The 20,923-nt window shown below is 42.5% G+C and overlaps 1 protein-coding gene across 3 annotated transcripts in view; it reads right to left on the bottom strand.

Moving 5' to 3' along the window:
- Nucleotides 1–376: 376 nt before the first annotated feature.
- LOC115096572 (RNA-binding protein 4B-like) overlaps nt 377–20,923 on the bottom strand; it is a 61,603-nt gene continuing 41,056 nt past the window's right edge. The window contains exons 3-4 of one of the 3 annotated variants that reach the window (XM_029611360.1): nt 13,564–14,182; nt 377–2,977 (exon numbers count right to left, since the gene is read on the bottom strand). In XM_029611360.1, the coding sequence (XP_029467220.1) occupies nt 13,572–14,182 (611 nt within the window). In that variant the 3' untranslated portion in view covers nt 377–2,977; nt 13,564–13,571. The remainder of the gene's footprint in view (nt 2,978–13,563; nt 14,183–20,923) is intronic. The other 2 variants (XM_029611361.1, XM_029611362.1) reach the window with 2 other exon arrangements.

Genomic DNA, 20,923 nt, shown 5'->3' with positions numbered 1-20,923 from the left:
CCCTCTCCCCTCCAAGCCTGCCTGCGTCATTTACTAGCACCAGATACTCCAGGACGTGCTACAAAAACTGAAGGGTATTCAAGTCCACCTACCTTTAGCATTTGCTCAGTGTCTTATCAAGAAGTGTTTGCTTCCCCTTAAGTGCTTCTTTCTTATGCAATGGTTTATATAAGCATTAGATCAAGTTAGGTACATGTGTACTGTAAATGGCTTGAATTACATTGTGAATATATACAATAATGATAAATGATTAAATGTCAGAGTTACAATGTACACTGTGAGCCTTTATACTTCTCTATTGCATTACCAATATAGCTGCAGCAATTCTAGTGAAACTGTACTTTGATGTGAAAAATATAAAACTTTAAACAGCTGCTAAAATGTGAAGATTTTAATTAGTGTTATAATTTGCAAGTTTTATTTTAATTATAGAGCCTGATACATAGTTGCATGTTTTCATGCATGCTGCTGTCTGTGCTAGGGAGTTAGCTACTCCTAGCAGTTCATTCATAGTACATTTTGACATTTACCTTTAAAACGAACAAAAAGAAGAATTTGTCTTTACTTACTACAGAGCATCAATTCATAAAGCAAAAGCATTTGATTTCTTTCAATAAGAAATCCTAAAACATAGTGGTCATAAAAAAAAAAAAAAGGCAGCAGCTCTAGTTTTAAAAGTTCAGTTGGTACATTTACTCAGCTAAATTATGACAAGACTTGCCGGGCTACCAATGAGTATCAGCACTAACCAGTCAAGTTTAAGCCCCGCCCATTAACATTTTCATAGTGCTTTTTTTTATCCAGCTAGGCTTCAGCCAGTTAGTATTGACTTGGCTAAAACATATACCAGGCAAGGGATGGGAAATTGAAAACTTAACATTGTCTTGGCTAAGTCCCAAATTTAGCCACACGCATCACTTTAAATATGGACCTCCTGCGTAGTTAGGAGCAGCTTAATCCATCCAAGCAGAAGCATGACATGTAAAATTTCACTGAGCAGAATCAAACGCTGTGGTGGGGTATGGGTCTGGTACTTAGCTGACCAATCCAGTAGGGGGTCAAAATTGAAGAGTACTACAAAACTCATACTTACTGAACATGTGGAAAAAACCCAGTGAAAATATTAATGTTTTTATAATGTACAAAATCATTTTAAATGTATGTAATTTTGTCAGCCACATAGGTTTATCAACATAAGCAGCTAACAAATTAAAAGCAAAATGTCCCCAGATGCGATGAGATACAGAGAATAGTCTTAACTCTGTTCCTATGTTAATGAAAATTCATGACACCCTGTTGATTGTGAACATTATGGTATCATCATCATACTATGTAAAACCACAGTGGCAAAGGATATTAGTTTCAATGCTGCAATCAGCTCATAAGACTAGATCATTCTAAGCATGGGTCCCACTCTTGTCAAATATGATGGACCTGCCTCTTATTTACTACTTAAAATCCAATTGCCCACCTCACCCTGTAACATCAAGGAAGAGTACAATTAGGAAATACCCCACAACAATGCTTTTCATTTTAAGGGTGTGACCTTAAGCATATATCCCTTTTATTCCCCAAAATAAAAAAGTACAAAAGCAGAAGTATGACACAGACTCCTAGGAATAAAGCCAAAGATGAAGAGCAGTGAAGTGACCCCCTTGCCAGAATTTATAACTTCAATGGAAGGAGAAAGGTTTTTTTTTGTTTAATGCTTTGACAAAAAAAAAAAGAGAAACACTTGCCCTTTGAAATGGTTTATTTTACTGGGAAAGAAATGGACATGTAAGTCTTATGATAACACTTATAAGTCAGGTTCTAAAATTCTTCATACAGAAGATCAGATGTACAAGGTGTAGACCTAGGAGAAAGTACATTCAACTGCACTGTACCCACAGACTTCCTCCTTTAAAATAATAAACACAAACAAAAAAACCTACCAAGTATAGGCTTGAAAGCAAAGAATCTGAAGAAAAGGTAATCTCTTAAAGCAAACAAATATTTACCTGGAAAACTCTGGTGCCAATGTCTCCGAATTTGAAAGTAAGACTATCAATTAACTTACACAGAAACCTGAAAATTCTTTAATGCAAACTACACAGATTTAAACACAACTCCCCCACCCACCTCAAAAAAAGCTCTCCAAAAAGACACATGCAATGCTGGAATGTGATGAGTGTCAAGTGTACTTCTGTTACAGAAAATGTAGGTAAAACCATCAACCCTTGAGAGGCTGCTTTGTGACAACTTAGATCTGCTCAGTTTACTGGCCACATTTAAAAAAAAAAAAAAAAAAAAGTTACTTGCAAAGTGAAAACAACGCAAAGTTCAAGGCGGTATCAAATCCTTCAGTAGCCAAAGTCAACCAATTTTACACTGCCTTGTAGAACTGTAGATTAGGGGTCAGGCCTAAGTGCACCGTGGAGTTGGTATGCTCAGGCCCAAGGAGGAAAGGAAGATGTGCCACTACTGTAGCAGCTCATACCAGCCAATAAGTGATAGGTGCAATTCAGAGGCAACATTCAGGCTGACAAAGGGAGCTGTAACAATAGAAACACAGGTTAAAAAAAAACAAACCAAAAAACCAAAAAACATGGTTAAAAAAACCCACACACCACATCTGAGCATTCTATTCGTCATACAGAAGCTATGTGGATAAAAGAAAGCACCAGTAAGTTGAGCTGGAAGCAACAGAGCAGCCAAACAAGTAAACTTATGACAGGCGTTTTAAATTTAAAAAGCATCTAGACTAGAGAAGGAAGAGGAGCTGGTTAAGAAATAAACACGAGGGGGGGGAATCCCCTTTCACGATATGGTCGGTCAGATGAGGAAAAAACGCCCTTTCACCGCCACTTCAAATACGAGGAAGACTGTCCATTAAGAGCACTAGGGCTACGGGGTGGACACTGCAGGGGTCGCGTATAAGGAGTGCCGCGAGACGGAAACTGTCAAGACCGAGTAGCTCAGCCCGCCCGCATCCGGCCTGGAAAAACAAACACAACACTTATTTATAAAATGTTAGGCCTTTGCCATGTTTTCCCCCCAAACCCCTCCTCTTACACTGGCTGCTAGATATTGCAGTGCTATAAATCAGGGAATACTGGTACGCCCGCGCTTTACTAGTAACACTGGGGACAAAAGCAGTTATAAAATGGGCACTTTACCGATTAATCACCTTTTAAAAAGCACAGTGAGAATAGAATAGAACATAGCACAAGATGTGTTCTTTCTACAGAAATATTTGCTATTACTCTGACATCACTTACAGAACACTTTCGGCAGTAACATCACAAATGATTTTAACAAGCAGTGTTCAGGCTTGAGTTGCAGAGCAGCTATACAAAGACATTACTTGAAGGAAAGATTTATATAGTGACACATTAGAAAGGTCACTTCAAGGTTCCGTTTTTCCAGTATGAAACGGCAGCAGTGCTAGATCTTCTAGCATTACAGCATGAAACATTTCTCGTTCTACATCATGTGATATACCTTTATTTACACCACCATTCCCATGGCCTGCTCTTTTCTATTGCACTTTTGATAATTTTTCACCAGAAAAATGTTATGCAACTATATAATACAGCTTAGCACTGCCAAATAGAAGAGAGCTGGATTCCATTCCTGAGCCGAGTGCTTCTGCTGCAACTGTATTAATAGGCTCCAGGGAGAGAAGTACTGCAGTTCCAACAGCAGTATTTTAACAGCTATCTTTACAGCAATAATGCTGACTTCACATAATCACACCAGAAGAGGGAAAAACTGGCACACATAGGGGAGGGACTGCAGAAGAGGACTGGATCTAAAATAGTAAAGTATATTCCCCCACTCTTGAGAGAGAAATAAAAGGTCACAAAAACTCAATAGGAAAACAGTTAAGGAACATGGTACCCAAACAGGCTGCAGGTCATCCTTTTTGGGCAAAGCAGGTATTAGCTGTCTTGAGATGAAAAACCTGGCCCCTGTGTAACAAATCTTGTAGTTTGTTCCACTTTGCTCTCAGTAGTATATGGGCTTTTCTACACACCTCAAACCAAGCTGCCACAGTAATTTTCTACTTTTGTCAGCATGCCAATAGATAATATTTCTCAGTGCTTATTGCAGAGAACTCTAATAGAACCTAATTTCATGTATCAATCTTCAGGAAGCCATAACAGATAAGAGATTCTTCTCAAAAACCAGACACACTCAATGGTGACAAAGTAATTCTGAAAAAAATTCTCCCTTTTCTCATATTATGGTAAGATCAAGTTTGCTTACCAAAAACGGTGTTTTCCGTAGATAGCAGATGAATTAGCCATGCTGTATGGGTACATCCTCTGTGCCACTAGGTGGCGGAGCTCTCAAAGTCTATTACAGACTTTTAGCTAGGTACTCCCTCCCCGCTACATCCTGGCAGGTTCACCTCAGGTACCTCAGTCAGTATCAAAGCGTTAGTTAGGTGTGCTAGAACTGTATGGGAAGGCGGGTGGGGTCAGCATGGCTAATTCATCTGCTATCTATGGAAAACACTTTACGGTAAGCAAACTTGCTCTCTTCATGTAGATAAGCAGCATGAATTAGCCATGCTGTATGGGAGTCCCCAGCTGACGTATTGAGTAGGAAGGTATGTTACTCTTTTTTTTTTTTGGCTCAATATGATAAAAGATTGCGGACAGTTCCCACGAAGGCTGTAAGCATATGGAATCTGTGGTCTTCTGTAAGATAGTCCGCCCCGCTAGGGCATAATTTGCCATTTGTTTGTCTAAACAATAGTGGGATGTGAATGTGTTAAGCGACGACCATGTCACTGTTGTACAAATGCCTATGATAGGCAGTTGATGGAAAGAGGCGGCCGAAGCTACCATTGCAAGCACTCTATGCTCCACAGGTGTAGCAAGTAGAGTTTTGCGACCTTTGCTTATAACAAAAAACTGGATATGGTTGGATATCCATGTGGATAAAGTTTCTTTTGTTACTGGATGACCTTTTTGAATTTGGATGAAATGACAGCTGAGAAACAGTTGAGGTCGGTGAGGCGAAAAGCACGAGTTCTTTATAGTACGCTAGAGCATGTCTGCCATCCCAGGTGTGTAATCTCTTCTCATTAGCGGTAGCATGAGGTTTGGATTGAATGTGGGCGAGGTGGTAAGTTTGATTAATGTGTAAACTGGAGATCACCTTTGGTAGAAATTTTTGGGTGAGTGCGCCAGGACACCTTCTGATGGTGAAATGGAAGATAGGAGGGTAGTGAATTAAAGGCCTGTAATTCGGTAACTCTGCTTGCGGAAGTGAAAGCAACCAGGAAAAACCCCTCCATGAAAGGTAGGCAAGGTGACAAGAATCCAAAAGGTACAAAGTGCGAAAAACCTTAGCTGTTCAAGAACTATGGGAACAGCCCACGGTACTGGTGGTTTGTGTACAGGTGGATGGAGGTGGAGTACGCCGTTCACAAACCTGGAAACTAGATATGACCTGAAATTGGTTCTCCATCTAGAGGTGTGCATTAACTGTGATAGCATTGAGAGAGCGCGAGCGAGAGTTCTCTCTCTCTCTCAGCCCCTCAAGGAGCCTTGCCAGGGAAGACAGTCATGGTGAACATGCACAACCAGGTGACCATGTTACACATAATCAAAGAAGGAAGGCCCACTTCATGCAACCTCACAAAGAGGCATTTCAATTCCTAGGGTGGGCTCACCACTGATCCACTCATTCCAGGCAACTTATCTGCCAGTCATTTCCAATCCTGGAGAGGACAAGCTCAGAAGCTCAGTTCCCGAAGGTGAATATGTAGTGTGTGTTTGTACGCAGACCATAGGTCCTGTGTGTTGAATGCATTCAGATGAACTTCCCATACTCTGGGGGATGCAACTGTGGTTAGTCTCACTTGATGTCAAAGTGGCTCAGAGGGGAACTCAATAGCATGAGTGGGAGTAGTCTCCAATGCAGGTCCCTTTCCGTGCTGGTGGGCAAGGAAATGGGTGTGGACAATGGATATAGATATTGAGCCCCCAATGGAAGGTGGCGTATATGTAGGCGTTTGTATGGGACCACAGAAGTGGCTGCCACTCTGCCGCACTGTGAAGGAGAATTGTAGACAGCGTAAAAAGAGCTACTGAGTTCTTAGGAACTGAAAGTTTGTGTGGGCTCCAGCTTCGACGTCTTGTAGTTGATCAGGAGTCCATAATGGTCTAAGCAAGAAATCGTATGTAGAAGATTCGCTCGTAGTCACGTTGAATCTGACACTCGTAGGGGCCAGTCGTACAGATAGGAAAATCGTTGTACCGTTTGACGACCAAGATGTGCGCACGGCAGTGCCCTGTGTTTGGTTAAACTTTCAGGTCGAAGCCTGACGAATAGAACCTCTACTGAAAATATCGGCTGTCCACCTGGAAACAAAGGTAGCCCCATCTCCTGGTGGAAAGGAAGGAAGAATGGGCTTGAGAGAAGTTATCTTAAACCTCTCTTGTGAAGGTGTTTGTTAAGGGGACGTTAGTCCAGAAGTGTGGGCACATCCCTGCCCTCATATGAAGAAGACTCCATTGATCCGATGTAATGTAGGTCTCGGATGGACAATCGTTCTCCAACAGGTAACCACATTGAATATTCAACCTTTAAAAGACCCGACTGTTTTGTTTTTTTTTTAGGTTGAGAAACCGTTGGTTGTCGCAACTGCTTTGGGTCGCTAACACGCTGGCGTGGTGTTTGTTGCTGAGAAGCCTGCTGTCTTGACGGTTGGTTAAATTGAGAGTTATAGTTGAAGAGATGTACAGTAAGGCACCAAGGCCGATTAGCGTTGAGGCGATGTTAATGAAAGCACCGCTGTTTGAGCTTTGTTACAGTATCTGTGAACTGATTACCAAACAATTTTTGTAGACATGGTAAGTTTTCCCCAGTTGTTGTGGACATTGTGTCGTATGGCACTAGATGGTAATCATGTAAGGTGTCTGGTTACCAAGGTAGTTGTTGAGATATATGTAAATGTCTCATGCCTTCCTCAAGGTTAAGGATTGAGGAGGTAAGGAAGTGTCTGCAGAGGCTTGCTGGAGATATGGTCGCAATGCTTGCAGAGTTTCAGTGTCCCTATATCAAGACTGTGGTCCATATTACAACTTACATGTATATATGGTCAAATCTAACTCACCCTTCAAACAAGTTTTAATTAGACATGATGAAACCAAACCTTTGGCACATGTTAGAATGTACCATTGTACACATTCACCTACTGAATTTATGTGCCTATATGTAAACTGTTTTGATCGTATATAACTAAACGACAGTATAGAAAATATTTTAAATAAAATAAAAATGAATCAGGAATTTAAGGAGACATGTCTTCTGATGGAAAGAGCAGTCTATATAGTCGCCCCGAAGGGAGTGTCTAAGCTGTCACCTCATGCTATGATGGGCAATTGTTGAGGCTGGTGGTCTAAAGACCATAAATGTAATTTTTTTTTTTTTTTTGACAGGCATACCGTTTGGAGGTAGTGTCCCAGAATGGATTGACATTTTTTCCCCCCGCGGATACATGAGCCTTACAACATGTAGTGTTTGAGGTTTGTTGGGCCTGCACGAAATCGCAGCTGTGCCAAGGGTAGGCGGATTCGTGCACGCATATGAGTGTTTGTCTGCGCGCTCAGGTCGGCCTTCCTGTGGTCTTGCAGGTATGGTCATGCTCTGTTATGTTGTTACGGATAGGCTTACTGGTCGGTGGCCTCGTGGATGGGCCTGTGCACCGGTGGCATGTGCTCTCTGGTGGATGAATGGATGGGCCTGCGCAACGACGGTTGCCCGGCGGTCGCAGGGATTGATTGGCATCCACGCCGATGCGTGGGGTTGCTGCCTAGGTGTGTCGGCGGATGCGCCAATTAGCTAGGGGGCCAGAAGCAGTGCTGATGTGTTTGGGCGCCGGCAGCTGCACTGATACATCTGGGTGCCGGTGGCCAGTTGGATGCCTGATCTGCCCCACGCCTGGTTTATGTTTGGGCGCTCCGGTACCTAGATCAATGACTGTGCTCCGGGCCTAGTTCGATGGTTGGGCGCTCTGATGCGGGGGTGCCCTTTAAATGCACCAGTGGACGCGTTGATGTACTAGGATGGCGCTTTGGTGCGCTTGCAGCTGCGTCGATACGCCGGCAGCCGCCTTGATGCTTTTGTTTTGATGAGCCCGGTTCGATGCGCCCACGGCAATGTCTCGGCGCTCCGGCGGTTGGATCAACTCTGGCGGGAATCTACTTATTAATTTTATTTTTTTTTACACTTTCCTTGGCCCGCATGTTTTAAAGACATGCCGGACTTGGCACCCTTAGATTTAGGAGGCTGGTATAGCGATGTCCCAGCCGCTGGTCGACAGCTGAGAAGCTCTCCCGAACTCCTCTCAGTGCCTGCCCGGTAAATCAGGGGGGGGGGGGGGGGGGGGGGGGGTTTAACTGAGGAGGTTAGTTGAAGGAATCTATGGTCTGGGAGAGAGAGGGTTGCCCAGAGACATTTTATACTATCACTGAAGGGCAGGCTGTACTGTCGAATCCGCTGGTCGCCAGAAGTCGAATCTTCTGTCCCCCTCCCCTGTCCGGGAAACTGGGGGGTTACCAGAGGAGGTTAGCTGACAGAAAAATCATCCTGTACGGGGAGAGGGTGCCCAGAAATGTGTGAACCCATCTCTGAAGGGCAGGTTGGTGAAGGAAATTTTTTTTTTTTTAATCTTCTTGAATTTGTGATAGAATTAAAGTTAATGTGGAGAATAGAGAGCTCCGCGCACACCGTTGCGTGGAAAAAAAAACCAGACTGAGGTAATCCTGCCAGGATATAGCGGGGAGGGAGTACCTAGCTAAGTCTGTAATAGACTTTGAGAGCTCCGCCACCTAGTGGCACGGAAGACATACCCATACAGCATGGCTAATTCATGCTGCTTATCTACTTGAAAAAGACCAAGCCACAGTTGTGGGTGGGCATAACCTATTCATCTGAACTGGTCTGACTAGATAAAGAACATTCAGGCCAATACAGAACGGTGCGCTTGGCTGAGCGCACCGTTTAGCCCCCGTTTTAGACGCGCTATTATTACCCCTTATACTGTAAGGGGTAATAACAGCACATGGAAAATGCGCAACCAACCTCTCCCCCCCCCCCGAAATTAATAGCACTCATCACATGCAAATGCATGTTGATGAGCCTATTAGTTAAGTCACTCGAAATACAGAAAGTAAAATGTGCGCACATTTTACTCAGAAATTAACGCCTGCCCAAAGGCAGGCGTTAATTTCAGATGGCACTGGGTAAGTGTACAGAAAAGCAGTAAAAACTGCTTTTCTGAACACCCTCTGACTTAATATCATAGCGATATTAAGTCTGAGGTCCCAAAAATTAAAAACAATAAAATTAAAAAAAAAATTTCTGCTCACCAGTCAACAGGCTTGAAAACACGCTCAATTTCGCCGTCAGTTTTCCGAACCAGTGGCTGTCAGTGGGTTCGACAACCGAAGCCAGTAAAATTAGTGTCGGTTGTCAGACCCACTGACAGCTGCCGCCTCCTTATTAGCACCTGCCTTAATTTAAATACTGTATTGCGTGCCCAGGTTAGGTGCCAGGGCGCTCAACACTGAGTGCCAGCTCTCCCGCCGGGTTTTTTTTTTGTTTTTTTTTAATTGGCCTGATTGTCAGCCAGGTGATGCATGTGTGTACATAGAACACTGTCATAATCCTCACAGGACCTCAATGATTTACTGAATGACTCATTTGTTCTACTCTGAAGATAAAAAGCATGCAATGTACAGACAAGTTGATTAGCATTGTAATTAAAGAGCAAGCACACTCTCAAAAAGCAGAGTTGCTTACCTGTAACAGGTATTCTCCAAAGACAACAGGACCTCAGACCTCACATGTGCGACATCCAATGGAACCCAGTACAGAAAAAAAACTGTCTTAAATTTCTAGAACTTTATAACTGAGCCTCATTAGGCAAGCCCACATTATGCACAGAGTCCCTTCAGTCTTGGATTCAGAAAAAAAAAAAAAAGAAAAGCAATGAAAAATGGAGAAACAGCTGGGTTTCATGAGGACTGACATCCTGCTGTCCTCAGAAAACCTATCATAGTTAAGCAACTGTTTCCTAAAGGACAAGCAGGATGGTAGCCCTCACACATCCATAATTCCTAACTGCTCCCAACGAAAAAGGAGCAACAAAATCACTGCCAACACGAATATTTTTGTTGGCAACAAGCATTTTGTTTTGTCCTTCACCTATGTAGGGGCAGCCTAAAACAAAACAAAACAAAAAAAAAAATGACAAGCCTTAGGCAGGAAAGTATTGGGTTCTATGCCTCAAACAAATTAGACAGACTAGCTAATTCTGCTGTACACCAACCATCCCCATCTACACAGTAATGAGATGTGAAGGGAGAGAACCCCACATCGCAGCTTTGCAGATCTAGTTCCTCCTTGAAAAATCAGTCAACACCAACTGGAAGGCAGGTTATGACCACATACTCTTCAGAACAGAGAAGAGAATTTGTGGAGACTGCCGCAGGTTCCCCATATGTCTAGAAGATTAGCTGTCCTTGTTGTGGGGGTGAATGGATTTTCTTGGCAAGCACCAGACTATCCCTGCTCCTGGCACCATGCATCAGTGGAGACACCGTCTGGAAGTGAGAGACAGTATGTGAGTGCCATTTGTGATTTAGACCATGCATGTAAGAGCACATGTGAGAGTGTAAGGGGACCACAATGATAAAGTGGATGGCGAGTATTGTGCTCTTATGAGTGTGTGTGTACATGTACAAGAACAAACGTGTTTCAAGCATGTTCGTGACTGAGACTGTAAGAGCATGAGAGTGAGCATATGGGCAAGTAAGTGAGAGAACAGGAGGGCAAGAGAGAGCATGTGGGTAATTGAGAGCAGATGTGCAAGAACAAGTATGACTGTGACCAGGTGTGTAAGAAAGAATACATCTGTGATTGAGAGTGGGTGACTGATTTAGCAGGTGTATAGACAGTGAAGTCAAAGAGGTGGAACTTGACACCTTCTATAAACAAGAGTCGAAGGATGGTCTCTCTGGGTTGCCTACTGGTCACAGACATCAATGGAATTAATGGCTTCCCTGATGTCTATGGCCATCCTACCACTGGTGCAGCTCTGGGGTCCTTCAATGTTGATCATCAAGCAATGGCCCCAAGTACAGGACATCTATCATGGGGAACCTGAGAGACCTGGTCCCTGCCACATTTAGGTCACTACGAAAAGAACGCAAAAGTCTAACTTGACGGCGGTGGAAGATCGATTCTTGGTGACACCAATGGCCCCACCACCCCAGTGAACAGTAGCAAACAGGAAAAAATGCCTTACCTAGGGAACTACAAGGGAAAACCACAGGACCTTGCGATGGCAACCAGATACTGAAGGAAAAAAACCAAAAACCAGATCCATGAACTTTGAAGAGGCTTGAACTGCAACTTATGGGCTCTGTGGAAAGACTGAAGAGACCCTGCATGGCCATGTGGCATAGCAGCATATTGTGGGCATGCCCAGTGAGGCTTAGTCAAAGTTCTAGAAATTAATAGTTTTCCATGCCAGGCTCCATCAAATAATGTCACCCATGTGTAAAGACTGCCATCCTGCTTGTCCTCTTGAGAAGAAATCTTTCTGTAGTTTATATAGTGAACAGGATGTTTTGTAATAAGAAAAGTAAATTCTCAGATACTGTTTATTAAAACAAAACCAGCACTGACAGGATACTCTCACTCCAACACAGACTGCTGCCAAATGTAGTTGAATAGGAGAACAAAACTGAAAATACTGGATATTATAGGTTTTCTGAGGACAGCAGGATGTCATTCCTCACAAAAGTCCAGTTTCTCCAGGTTTCATTACTTTTTGTTTTGCTGGACTCTGTATAGACATGAGACATAATAGCATAATGTGGGCATGCCTAACAAGGTTCGGTTAAAGTTTTAGAAACTTAAGACAATATTTCTGTGCTGGGTTCCATAATCAGACAGATGTCCCAGGCTGCACAGAGAGGAGTGCTATGAGAGCAGAGTATTTTTGCAGGGGGAGCAATAAGATCTTTTGTAGGGGCATAAAGAAAATACTCTGACTTGTTAGGTGTCATGGCAGTAACACTTGTAAGCAAACCAAGCTAATCTTTGTTCTGAACCATTTTTCTTGGTTAAAAAAAAAAAAAGAATCAAAATTACATTTTGATTGCTTTAGCAAGCTGGAGTGGCATTTTGCTTATCTAGACATATGGAAAGGGGTTCACAGCAAAGGCTGCAAATAATTCTGGTTTTGGATCATCCAGAATGAATATTCACTTATGTATCTGCATACAAAGGATCTAACCATAAGGCTAAATCGCAAAGGTTTGTTCAAAAGTGTGAAAAAACTATAGCGCCTGTTGCCACTTAAGTAAGACGGAAACACTTATCAGCCTGAGCTGATAGTGGTGTGGGACACTACTGTGGAAGACTCAAAAGAAATGTTTGCTGCTGGCCAGCCTGAAAAACAGCTGCAGCTTCTGTACTGGGGCATGGGAAAGCTGCACACCACTGCTGCTATAGTCAGCCAAGGCATTAAGAGTCTTATTCTGCTACTGGGGAAGGCTCAAAAGTCAAGTTGGAGACTGGGGTTGGGGGAGCCAAAAGGCTAGAAGTGGAAGAGAGGTTGGAAAGGGGGGGGGGGGGGAAAAAAGACCAAATCAAAAAAATATACACCAAGTAAGAAAAGCCTGAAACCCGGCCTCCCCCCACCTAAACAGTAAGTAGATAAGACACTGACATGCATTTATGGGAAATTGCTAACTTTGCCCTGCTTCCATGTTTCTCTTAAAAAAAAATCACGCGTTTTAAAGGGGGGGGGGGGGAGGAGTCAAAAGGTATTTTCCCCCCCAATTACCTACTTCCATAGAAGTTTGGTGCAGCTAGGTCTAGCAGTTCCAAAGTTATAAGAGGAGGGGAAGGGAACTGGGGCCACAAAAACATTCACTAACTACAATAGACATTTTCTGATAATCTCTGCTCAGAAGAACAGAGGCTTAAGAAAGAAATTATTAAAGAGCTAATACACATTTAAAAAAAAAAACCCTGAATGAAGTTTTCTAACTCCTAAAATTTGACTAGTATCCAAGTTTTCAAAATATTTTGTCATCTCGGGTTAAGCTGGCCTGAAAAGCAAGTTTATTTGCAGACCTCAAGAACTAGATGAGAATCTCTAGTGTAATGGATTTCTTTCTGCGATGTGTGCTGATCCAACCTTTAGTAGTAGGACCATTTGTGTAACCAGGTGTACACCACAGTGTATGTTGCCTCCCGAGCAAAACCCTGTTTCTGCTAGGTTTACTATATCTAGAATCTGAAACAACTCAATAGTTCTAAGAACAAGAATGAATGTCATTCACGGCCCAATTTTTTGAACCTACAAACTATAACTTAAGTATGGGTTTAGCATTCCCGATTTTTACCGTTTTGCAACCGACATCAGGAGATAGCACATGGGAGCAAGTTATTCCCAATAACCATCAGGGAGGCTGTATCTCAGCTCACCTCATGTCCTGCAAGTCATAAGAGACCCAATTAAACAAAATCCCCTGAAACTCTCACCTTCAAATTTAAAATGCAGAGTACCGCGACCTGTCCACATACGATTCCCGCCCGTAACGTGGAAGGTCATACAGCGAACTTCGAGAGACTGATGAGACTGGAGACAGCCGAGTACGCTCAATCGTGTAGGTTGCTCCAAGGCTGGAGGACCCGCTGGAGGAACGGCGAAGGGGGCTCCGGTCTCGAGTGAAATAGGAGGTCGGAGGGAGTGGGGGAGGCAGCAGGCGTCGTTCGTACGCATCTATGGTGGTAGTGAGGCGCTCCCTCAGGGTGGTGCTTTGAAAGGGTGGAAATGGGGGCAACCGCCGGTCAGCGTAGAACTCATACGTGGTGGCATATGGCCTCACACGGTATCTTTGGTAGTAGTCGACCACTCCATACCGATCCCGATCATCGTAATAAATGCGCTCCCCATACTCAGAGGGGTATGTGGAGGGTCGCAGTGCGGTGTACTGGTTAGCATAGGTATCCGCGTATTCAACCTCATATCCCGTCCGGTCTATTGGACACTCTTTGGACCAATGGCCCTCTTTCCCACAACGATAGCAGCTGCTCTTGTCTCCCATCCCGGGCGCGGTCCGAAGCTGACTCGTGGATAACTGCACGTGCATTCGTTTGCCTTTAAGAGAGCAGACGCAAGAACAGTTGCTGTAACATATTTAATGCCGACACACTAAAATCAAATTTATGTGATACCATTCAACCGCAACAAAATAGTTACTCCCAGTGAAGCCTACGCCATGCAAAAAATGTATTTTCTTGTGATGGGTAATTTCCAAGACAGTTGGATTTTACCCACATAACTATGGGAGTTACATAGGCTGGGGCTGGCAATTCAAAATTTACTCCCGCTCAACAGGTGAAAAACGAAAGTATGTACTTCACAACATGTTTTCTTTTGTCTGAGTAACAGATAGGCATTCACGGAGAGCATGTTTAGGGCAGAAAAACTACACATATATAGTGAATTTTCCAATAGGCACACGTTTTCCTCCCTCGAAGTCAACCCCCAGGAAAAAGCAATTTTGCTTACCATAAAGTGTTTTCCATAGAGAGTGGAATGAATTAGCCATTACATGTGGGCAATGTCATCTGGTAACAGACATCAGTTGTAGAGCTTTTGCTCTGAACCTGTGTGGGAATTCCTGTTCAGGCATTGTCTTGTGAGCCATTTCAGTAGATTTTAGAGCTATTTCAATTAGGTAAATGACTCTACAGGGAGGCAGGCGGGTAGGCATTTAGTATGGCTAATTCATCCTGATATCTACAGAAAACACTGTTTATAGTAAGCAAACTTGCTTTTTCCGTTGATGAGCAGGGCTGAATTAGATAGATATATATATATATATATATATATATATGGGGAATTCCAAGCTGAGGGTTGCAGCAGAATATTTACTGAACTTGAACCCCACCATGGAGAGTAGACTCCTGGATGAACAAGCTATGCAAAACTGCTTGTCCAAATTTATAATACTGATTGTCCAAGACAGTACATTTAAAAATTATGTACTTGCATGATCCCAGTTCTCAGCAGTTTACATTCATAATTCAACAATAAACAAGACAATCCAATAGTCAATACTAACTGACCCATGTGTGCGACCACTTTCCTCCTAAAAAAATAAAATTAAAGTAATCCTGAGCATTAAAAGCTTCCCTAATTAGCCATGTTTTTAGCTTCTTCCTAAAATGTAACAAAAAACGTTTCATGTCTAAGTTCATCTGAAATAGCATTCCAGAGCAGGGGGTCCCACAATGCAAAACATTAACAGGATTCCCACTCTCTCACCATCTTAACTGTAGGTACATCCAACAGTTACCAACTGGAGGTTCTAAAAAAAAAAAAAAACCAAAAAAACAAACCCAAACACAAAACAAACCCCCAAAACAAACACACACAGGACAATATATCTTTAAAAATATATTGAAACAAGGTGCAAGGCCATCGCTGGCCTTGAAAATCAGAGTCAAAGCCTTAAGTTTAATGTACATTTCAAGCATAGGTGTAATGGGTATTCTGAGCAACTTGCCCATTCTCAGAGCAGCTGTGTTCTGAGCAAGTTGCAGAGCCCTCAGAACGCAGATTATCCTAAAAACAAAGTTACAGAAATCCAATGCTAAGGGGGAGGGGGGCAACTTCCACACCTGGGTGACAGTTCTCAAATCTAATACTTCTAAGTGTTTCAAGTTCTGAATTTGTCCATCTGCCAAAAAGCAGCCTTCACATTTTTAATTTGTTGTTGAAAAGTAAGGGCTGAATCAGACAATTCCAAGATTCCCATGCTACTGCATCACCAAATACATGTATTATGTACCAATTATATATGTGAATCAGAAGTAAAATGATCTCTTGACTTCTTCGGATTAAAAGCAAGATACAACAGCAACAGTTAATACAGGGAAATAAAACAGTATTATCTGCATATATATATTTTATACCTTACCTCAAGACAGAGCAGCACAGGACAAAATAGGTGAAATGTAAATTGTTGTGCAACAGTGTTGATCCCTAAGGAACTGATGTATTCATAGGTCTAGATAAAAGTGCTGATTAATCCTAAAGAAACTGACCAATGAGTCAGAGAAGACAAATCATTTTAAGACCACCAAAGGTGCTAAAAAAATGTATCACGGTTTAATATGTTGAAAGCCAGTGAAAGCCCTCTACGGATGTAAAGTTGCAGCTTTGCAGGATGTCTTCAAGTGGGACTGCTCATAGATAAGCCACTGATGCAGCAGCCATAAATTCTTAACTTAATGAACTTTGATGGTGTTTAATTTTTAGGACCACTAGCCTATAGTAGACAGAAATGCAATCTCCTAGCCATTGCTATGCCAGTTTGTTGGGATCATAAGACTAATGGTTGAGAAGCCCAGCCATATGGCTTAGTAAGCCAAGGTCCTTTTTACAGTAAAGAACGAAGGGCTATCACCTTCATGTGCGTGAGCTTGGGAAGATTATAGGTAACATGATGGTAGAAACTTTGGGTGGAGGCAGCACACTACTCAAATTGTGGAAAAATGGTCTATAGAGGTGGATAATGAACTAAAGCCTGAAGCTCAAACTCTTCTGGGTAATGTTACTGCTATCAGGAATATTTACTTTCCATTTTAGAAATTTGACAGCAGACTCCAGTGATTCATATGATGGCTTCATCAGTTGTGCCAGAACATGGTTTTATAACTGAAGATTTAATATGCCATAAGCCTTTCATGAATTTGGATAGCAAATGAGTTGAGATGACTTACCATACTCAAATCAAGGATAAGCCTACTATAGTACTGAAATGTACACTCACTAATGAAGTGCCAAGACTTGAAGCAGAAAGTTAGCAAATAGTTCAGTAACTCTTTGGGTCTACATGCAAACAGATCAAGGGAATTGTGTTGACACCAGGTAGAGAACCTTTCATTTAAAACCATAAACTCTTCTAGTTGATGGCAGACACTAGAATTTCCACAACTTCATTTGGTAAAGAATTTTGTGATTGAACGCTCAACACCCAAGCCATCAAGTTGAGGGAGGGAAAGTCTGGATGAAATAAGCTTTCCACTTCTTGAGTGAACAAGGATGGATCAGAACAGAGAGGGACTGGAGGACTGCTAGGTAGTTGTACCAGAAACAGAAACCAAACTTGTTTAGACCATGCTGGAGCTATGAGGATCAGACAGGCCCAGATTTTGAGCACTTTTTGCACTGTTCTGGATATCTGTAGACTTGGTGGAAAAGCAAATATGAGATCTGCATTCCAATGGAGCAGAAAAGCATCATGAGCTGATCAAGTTTGCTGGAGCAGAACTTTTCCAGTTTTCTAATCTACTCTGACACAAATAGGTTGACTCCAGTTCTGGAAGTGGAGTAAAGTCAACTTGCAGTCAAGGCCTCATAAATAGAAATGTGTGCTCTCTTTAGTATAGCAACACTTAAATTTACTGCTTGCAATGGAGAAAAATAAATGTAGAATTTGACTTTATCAGAAGAAACCTATTTTTCCTTTTGGCCTCATAATTTAGATGTCTGTAGCAAGGGGCACCTAATAGAACACACTTCAGCAACCTCAGCAAAATAAAGAAAGAGGAATCAGAAACAGATGCCCATAATTGAGCACCTGTTGCAATTGGGCACCAGATTCAATAAACTATTGATAATTCTCCCTTAACGTGCCCTTTTAATGCTGCTTCATTTAAAACGTCATCAGGCACGCAGGAGATGTGGTTGTGTGCATGTTAAGACAAAGGGCGCACAATACTAATGCCTGTTTTGAGTACACATTTTACTGCACTGGCCCCAGAATGAGGAGTTGTACTTCTTGCTGCAGAAGTGAAAGTTTGGATGGTGGCACAGCTGTGTAAGGGGTTACAGTTGTGTGTGATGTTTAGATGGCAACCTTGCTATATTATTTTTAAGACCTATTGATATATGATTCAAAATTGAAGCAAATAGTTGAATTATGCTCTCTACTTGATATCTTGTTTTGAACCAAATCTTTTTTTGATGGTTTTGCTAGTTGCTGATGTTGAGAATTTTGTTGCCTCTGACATCCTTTTGGAGCTTGTTAAGAATGCTGATGATCAATATAGGAGGTAGCCTATATGATAATGCGACCTGTATTACCTTTACAGGTGTATGGATACTTGTAAGTCAAGGAAGGTCTTCTATTAGATGGGTGTGGATATGCTGAAGTAGCAGCAACTGAATGGCTACATTTTGTTCTTTGATCTGGGGGACAGTTTCTCAGAACTTTTCTCCAAAATAGGTTGTCACCCAGACACAGGTCAGCTAGCTTTTCATGTACATCTTGCACATACTCCACTGGATGCAGCAGATGCTTTTGCTGTGGTATCAGAGGACTTGTCCAATGAATGCAGGTGGTGAAAGATCACTTCCTCTAAGTTGTAAAAAGGGGGGCAGGGGAAATGTGTTCACTTAACTGAATAGTTAAGCTTTGCACAGTCAAATTCAAATTCATTGAGCCATATAAAAATCCATGTGCAATTCTCACTGCGAGTAGTGTGCCTTGGAATACCTTTTTCCCCTAAAGTCAGAGTATATGGTGATCCTTTCCAGAAGAGTGTTGGAATGAAGGGGGGGGGGGAGGGGGGGTCTTCTCCCTTTTTCATGACAGACTATCTTCAGTTATGGGGTAGTTATATTACTCCAGGGCTTACCAGTTCGGTTTTCAGGATATCCACAATGAATATGAATAGATGTTTGCATATCAGCATCTCCTGCATATTCATTGTGGATATCTTGAAAAACCTAACTAGCTGTGGGGAACCCAGGAAAGTTTTGGGATGTATTGTACTATTCCATAACCCAGTGAGTTTTTCATTCTAAAATTTAAGATCTAGTTTTCAGGCAGCTTTAACACTTGAGTAAGGACATTTTTATATCTTCATGAGAATAACATCCATGTGTCAGAACAAAGGATTCTGTCAGAATCTCTACTTCAACTCTGGGGTCTGGGTCCTATTTTGAGTGCTGTCCGCATCTTTTCTATGAATTTTGAGTGTTACATCCTCCTGTGGAGATGTTTGGTGTGGTGGTCCAATAAGATGGGTCTGAAGGGATGCTTGTGGAGCTACCAGGGGACTCTCTTGGCAATCTAATACTAGCCCAAAAGGATTATGGTGAGCACAGATGGCTCACAATCCTTGAGGGAACTGAAACAGATGGGATTCATTCATTGAGGTAGATTCTCTAGCGTTCCAAATGTGTGAGATAGCACTGCATTACTTTTGAAGGAGATAAGGATATGATTGGTTAGGAACATATTAAAAAAAAAAAAAAAAAAGGTAGCTGTTCCACCTCAGGTACAAAGAAAAAAAAAAGCTTCACTGTTGAGATCTCTGGGCTGTCAATGGTGGGGTATCTTCTAAAACTAGGACAGATTCATGTTCAGTTACAGGAGAAGGAATGGATAGTAATAAGAGGTGGTGAGCAAATAGGATCCATAGATTTTAGGCAGAGTCCTTAGGTTAATCGTTGGGAAACTGGTAAGGCTCTAGTGATAGGTAGTGGGAATTGTAACATGGCATCTGCTAGTGAAGCGCAGGCAGCTACATATTATTAAAAGCCGCTTTACCTACATCTCTCATGTACATAATATTCCCTTGGGTGGGCTGGTAGAACTGGAAAGGGTTACTCTCCTTCCTTTGACCTCTTGGAGAAAGTAGAATAAAGCAATGAGAGATTTGGATAATCATCCGAATTGATATGCACTGCATCTGGTTCTAAAGCATGCTGATTCAATGGAGAAATTAAGGAAAACAAAATTATCAGGTAAGTAATGTAGAAAGATGGACTCTGGCCCAATGGGATTATGTGTGCCCCTGCTAGCAGATGGAGACTAAGGCAGGTTTTAAAGCTGTCGTCACCCTAGATATACCCTACAGTGTGACCTCAGTCATTCAGTATTCTCTTCAAAAAGCCACTGTGGACATACTCTTGAAGAACTTGAACTTTATTAGAATTTCAGATAAGACTGGTTAAAAAACTTGATCAAGAAACTGGAGACTGCAACTATACTCAACATAAGCACTGAATCCCAGTATTATAGATGCCCTGAACTATGGGTAAGGCAACGGGTCACCTGTAATCACATGGAATCAAGGCCAGACGCATGGGCAATTCCCTTGGCACCTCTCCTGAGTAGGATGCTGAGTGCATCTGTCTACACTAAGGAAAACAAAATCAGGTAAGTAATTTCTCCATTTCCTAGCGTGTAGCCAGATGGACTCAGGACCAATGAGATGTACAAAAGCTACTCCCAAACGGGGTGGGAAGCTGCCTGTGGTCCTCTTAGCACCACCCTCATAAAGGCTGTGTCCTCCCGGGCCTGGACATCCAGGCAGTAGAATCTGGAAAAGGTGTGTTAAGTTTAGCTTCCACCCAGGATACTGCCTGGGCCCTGGTAGAATGAGCTTTGACCTGTAGAGGTAAAGGCTTCCCTGCCTCTATGTAAACTGCCTGAATTACTTCCTTGATCCAGCAGGCTATGGTAGCACGGGAAGCCGCTTCGCCCTGTTTCTTCCTCCCGTGAAGAATAAACAAGCGATCTGTCTTGCACACCGGTTCCAAACATTCCAGGTACCGTACTAAAAGTCTGATGTTTAGATGGCACAGTAAGTCCTTCTCTGGCCAAGGGCTTTGATTCCTTGGGAACACTGATCTCGCCTGCGACTGAAGAACAGAGAACCTTCGCCTTGTGAGATGTAGCCAGTAGGTTGAAGGATGGAAGGCCCCAGCGATCTACTAGAACTAGAAGGCTCTCGTCGACAGCATCCATTCCCCAGGTCCAGGCGTTCCCTGCTGAAAAAGTCTGCTCAGACATCTTTTCCTGCAATATGGAAGGCA

The sequence above is a fragment of the Rhinatrema bivittatum genome, chromosome 8, assembly GCF_901001135.1.
Source record: "Rhinatrema bivittatum chromosome 8, aRhiBiv1.1, whole genome shotgun sequence".
In the NCBI taxonomy this organism is placed as follows: Eukaryota; Metazoa; Chordata; class Amphibia; order Gymnophiona; family Rhinatrematidae; genus Rhinatrema; species Rhinatrema bivittatum.
The sequence above is the reverse complement of the archived record's forward strand: the minus strand, read 5'-3'. Positions and strand labels throughout refer to the sequence as shown.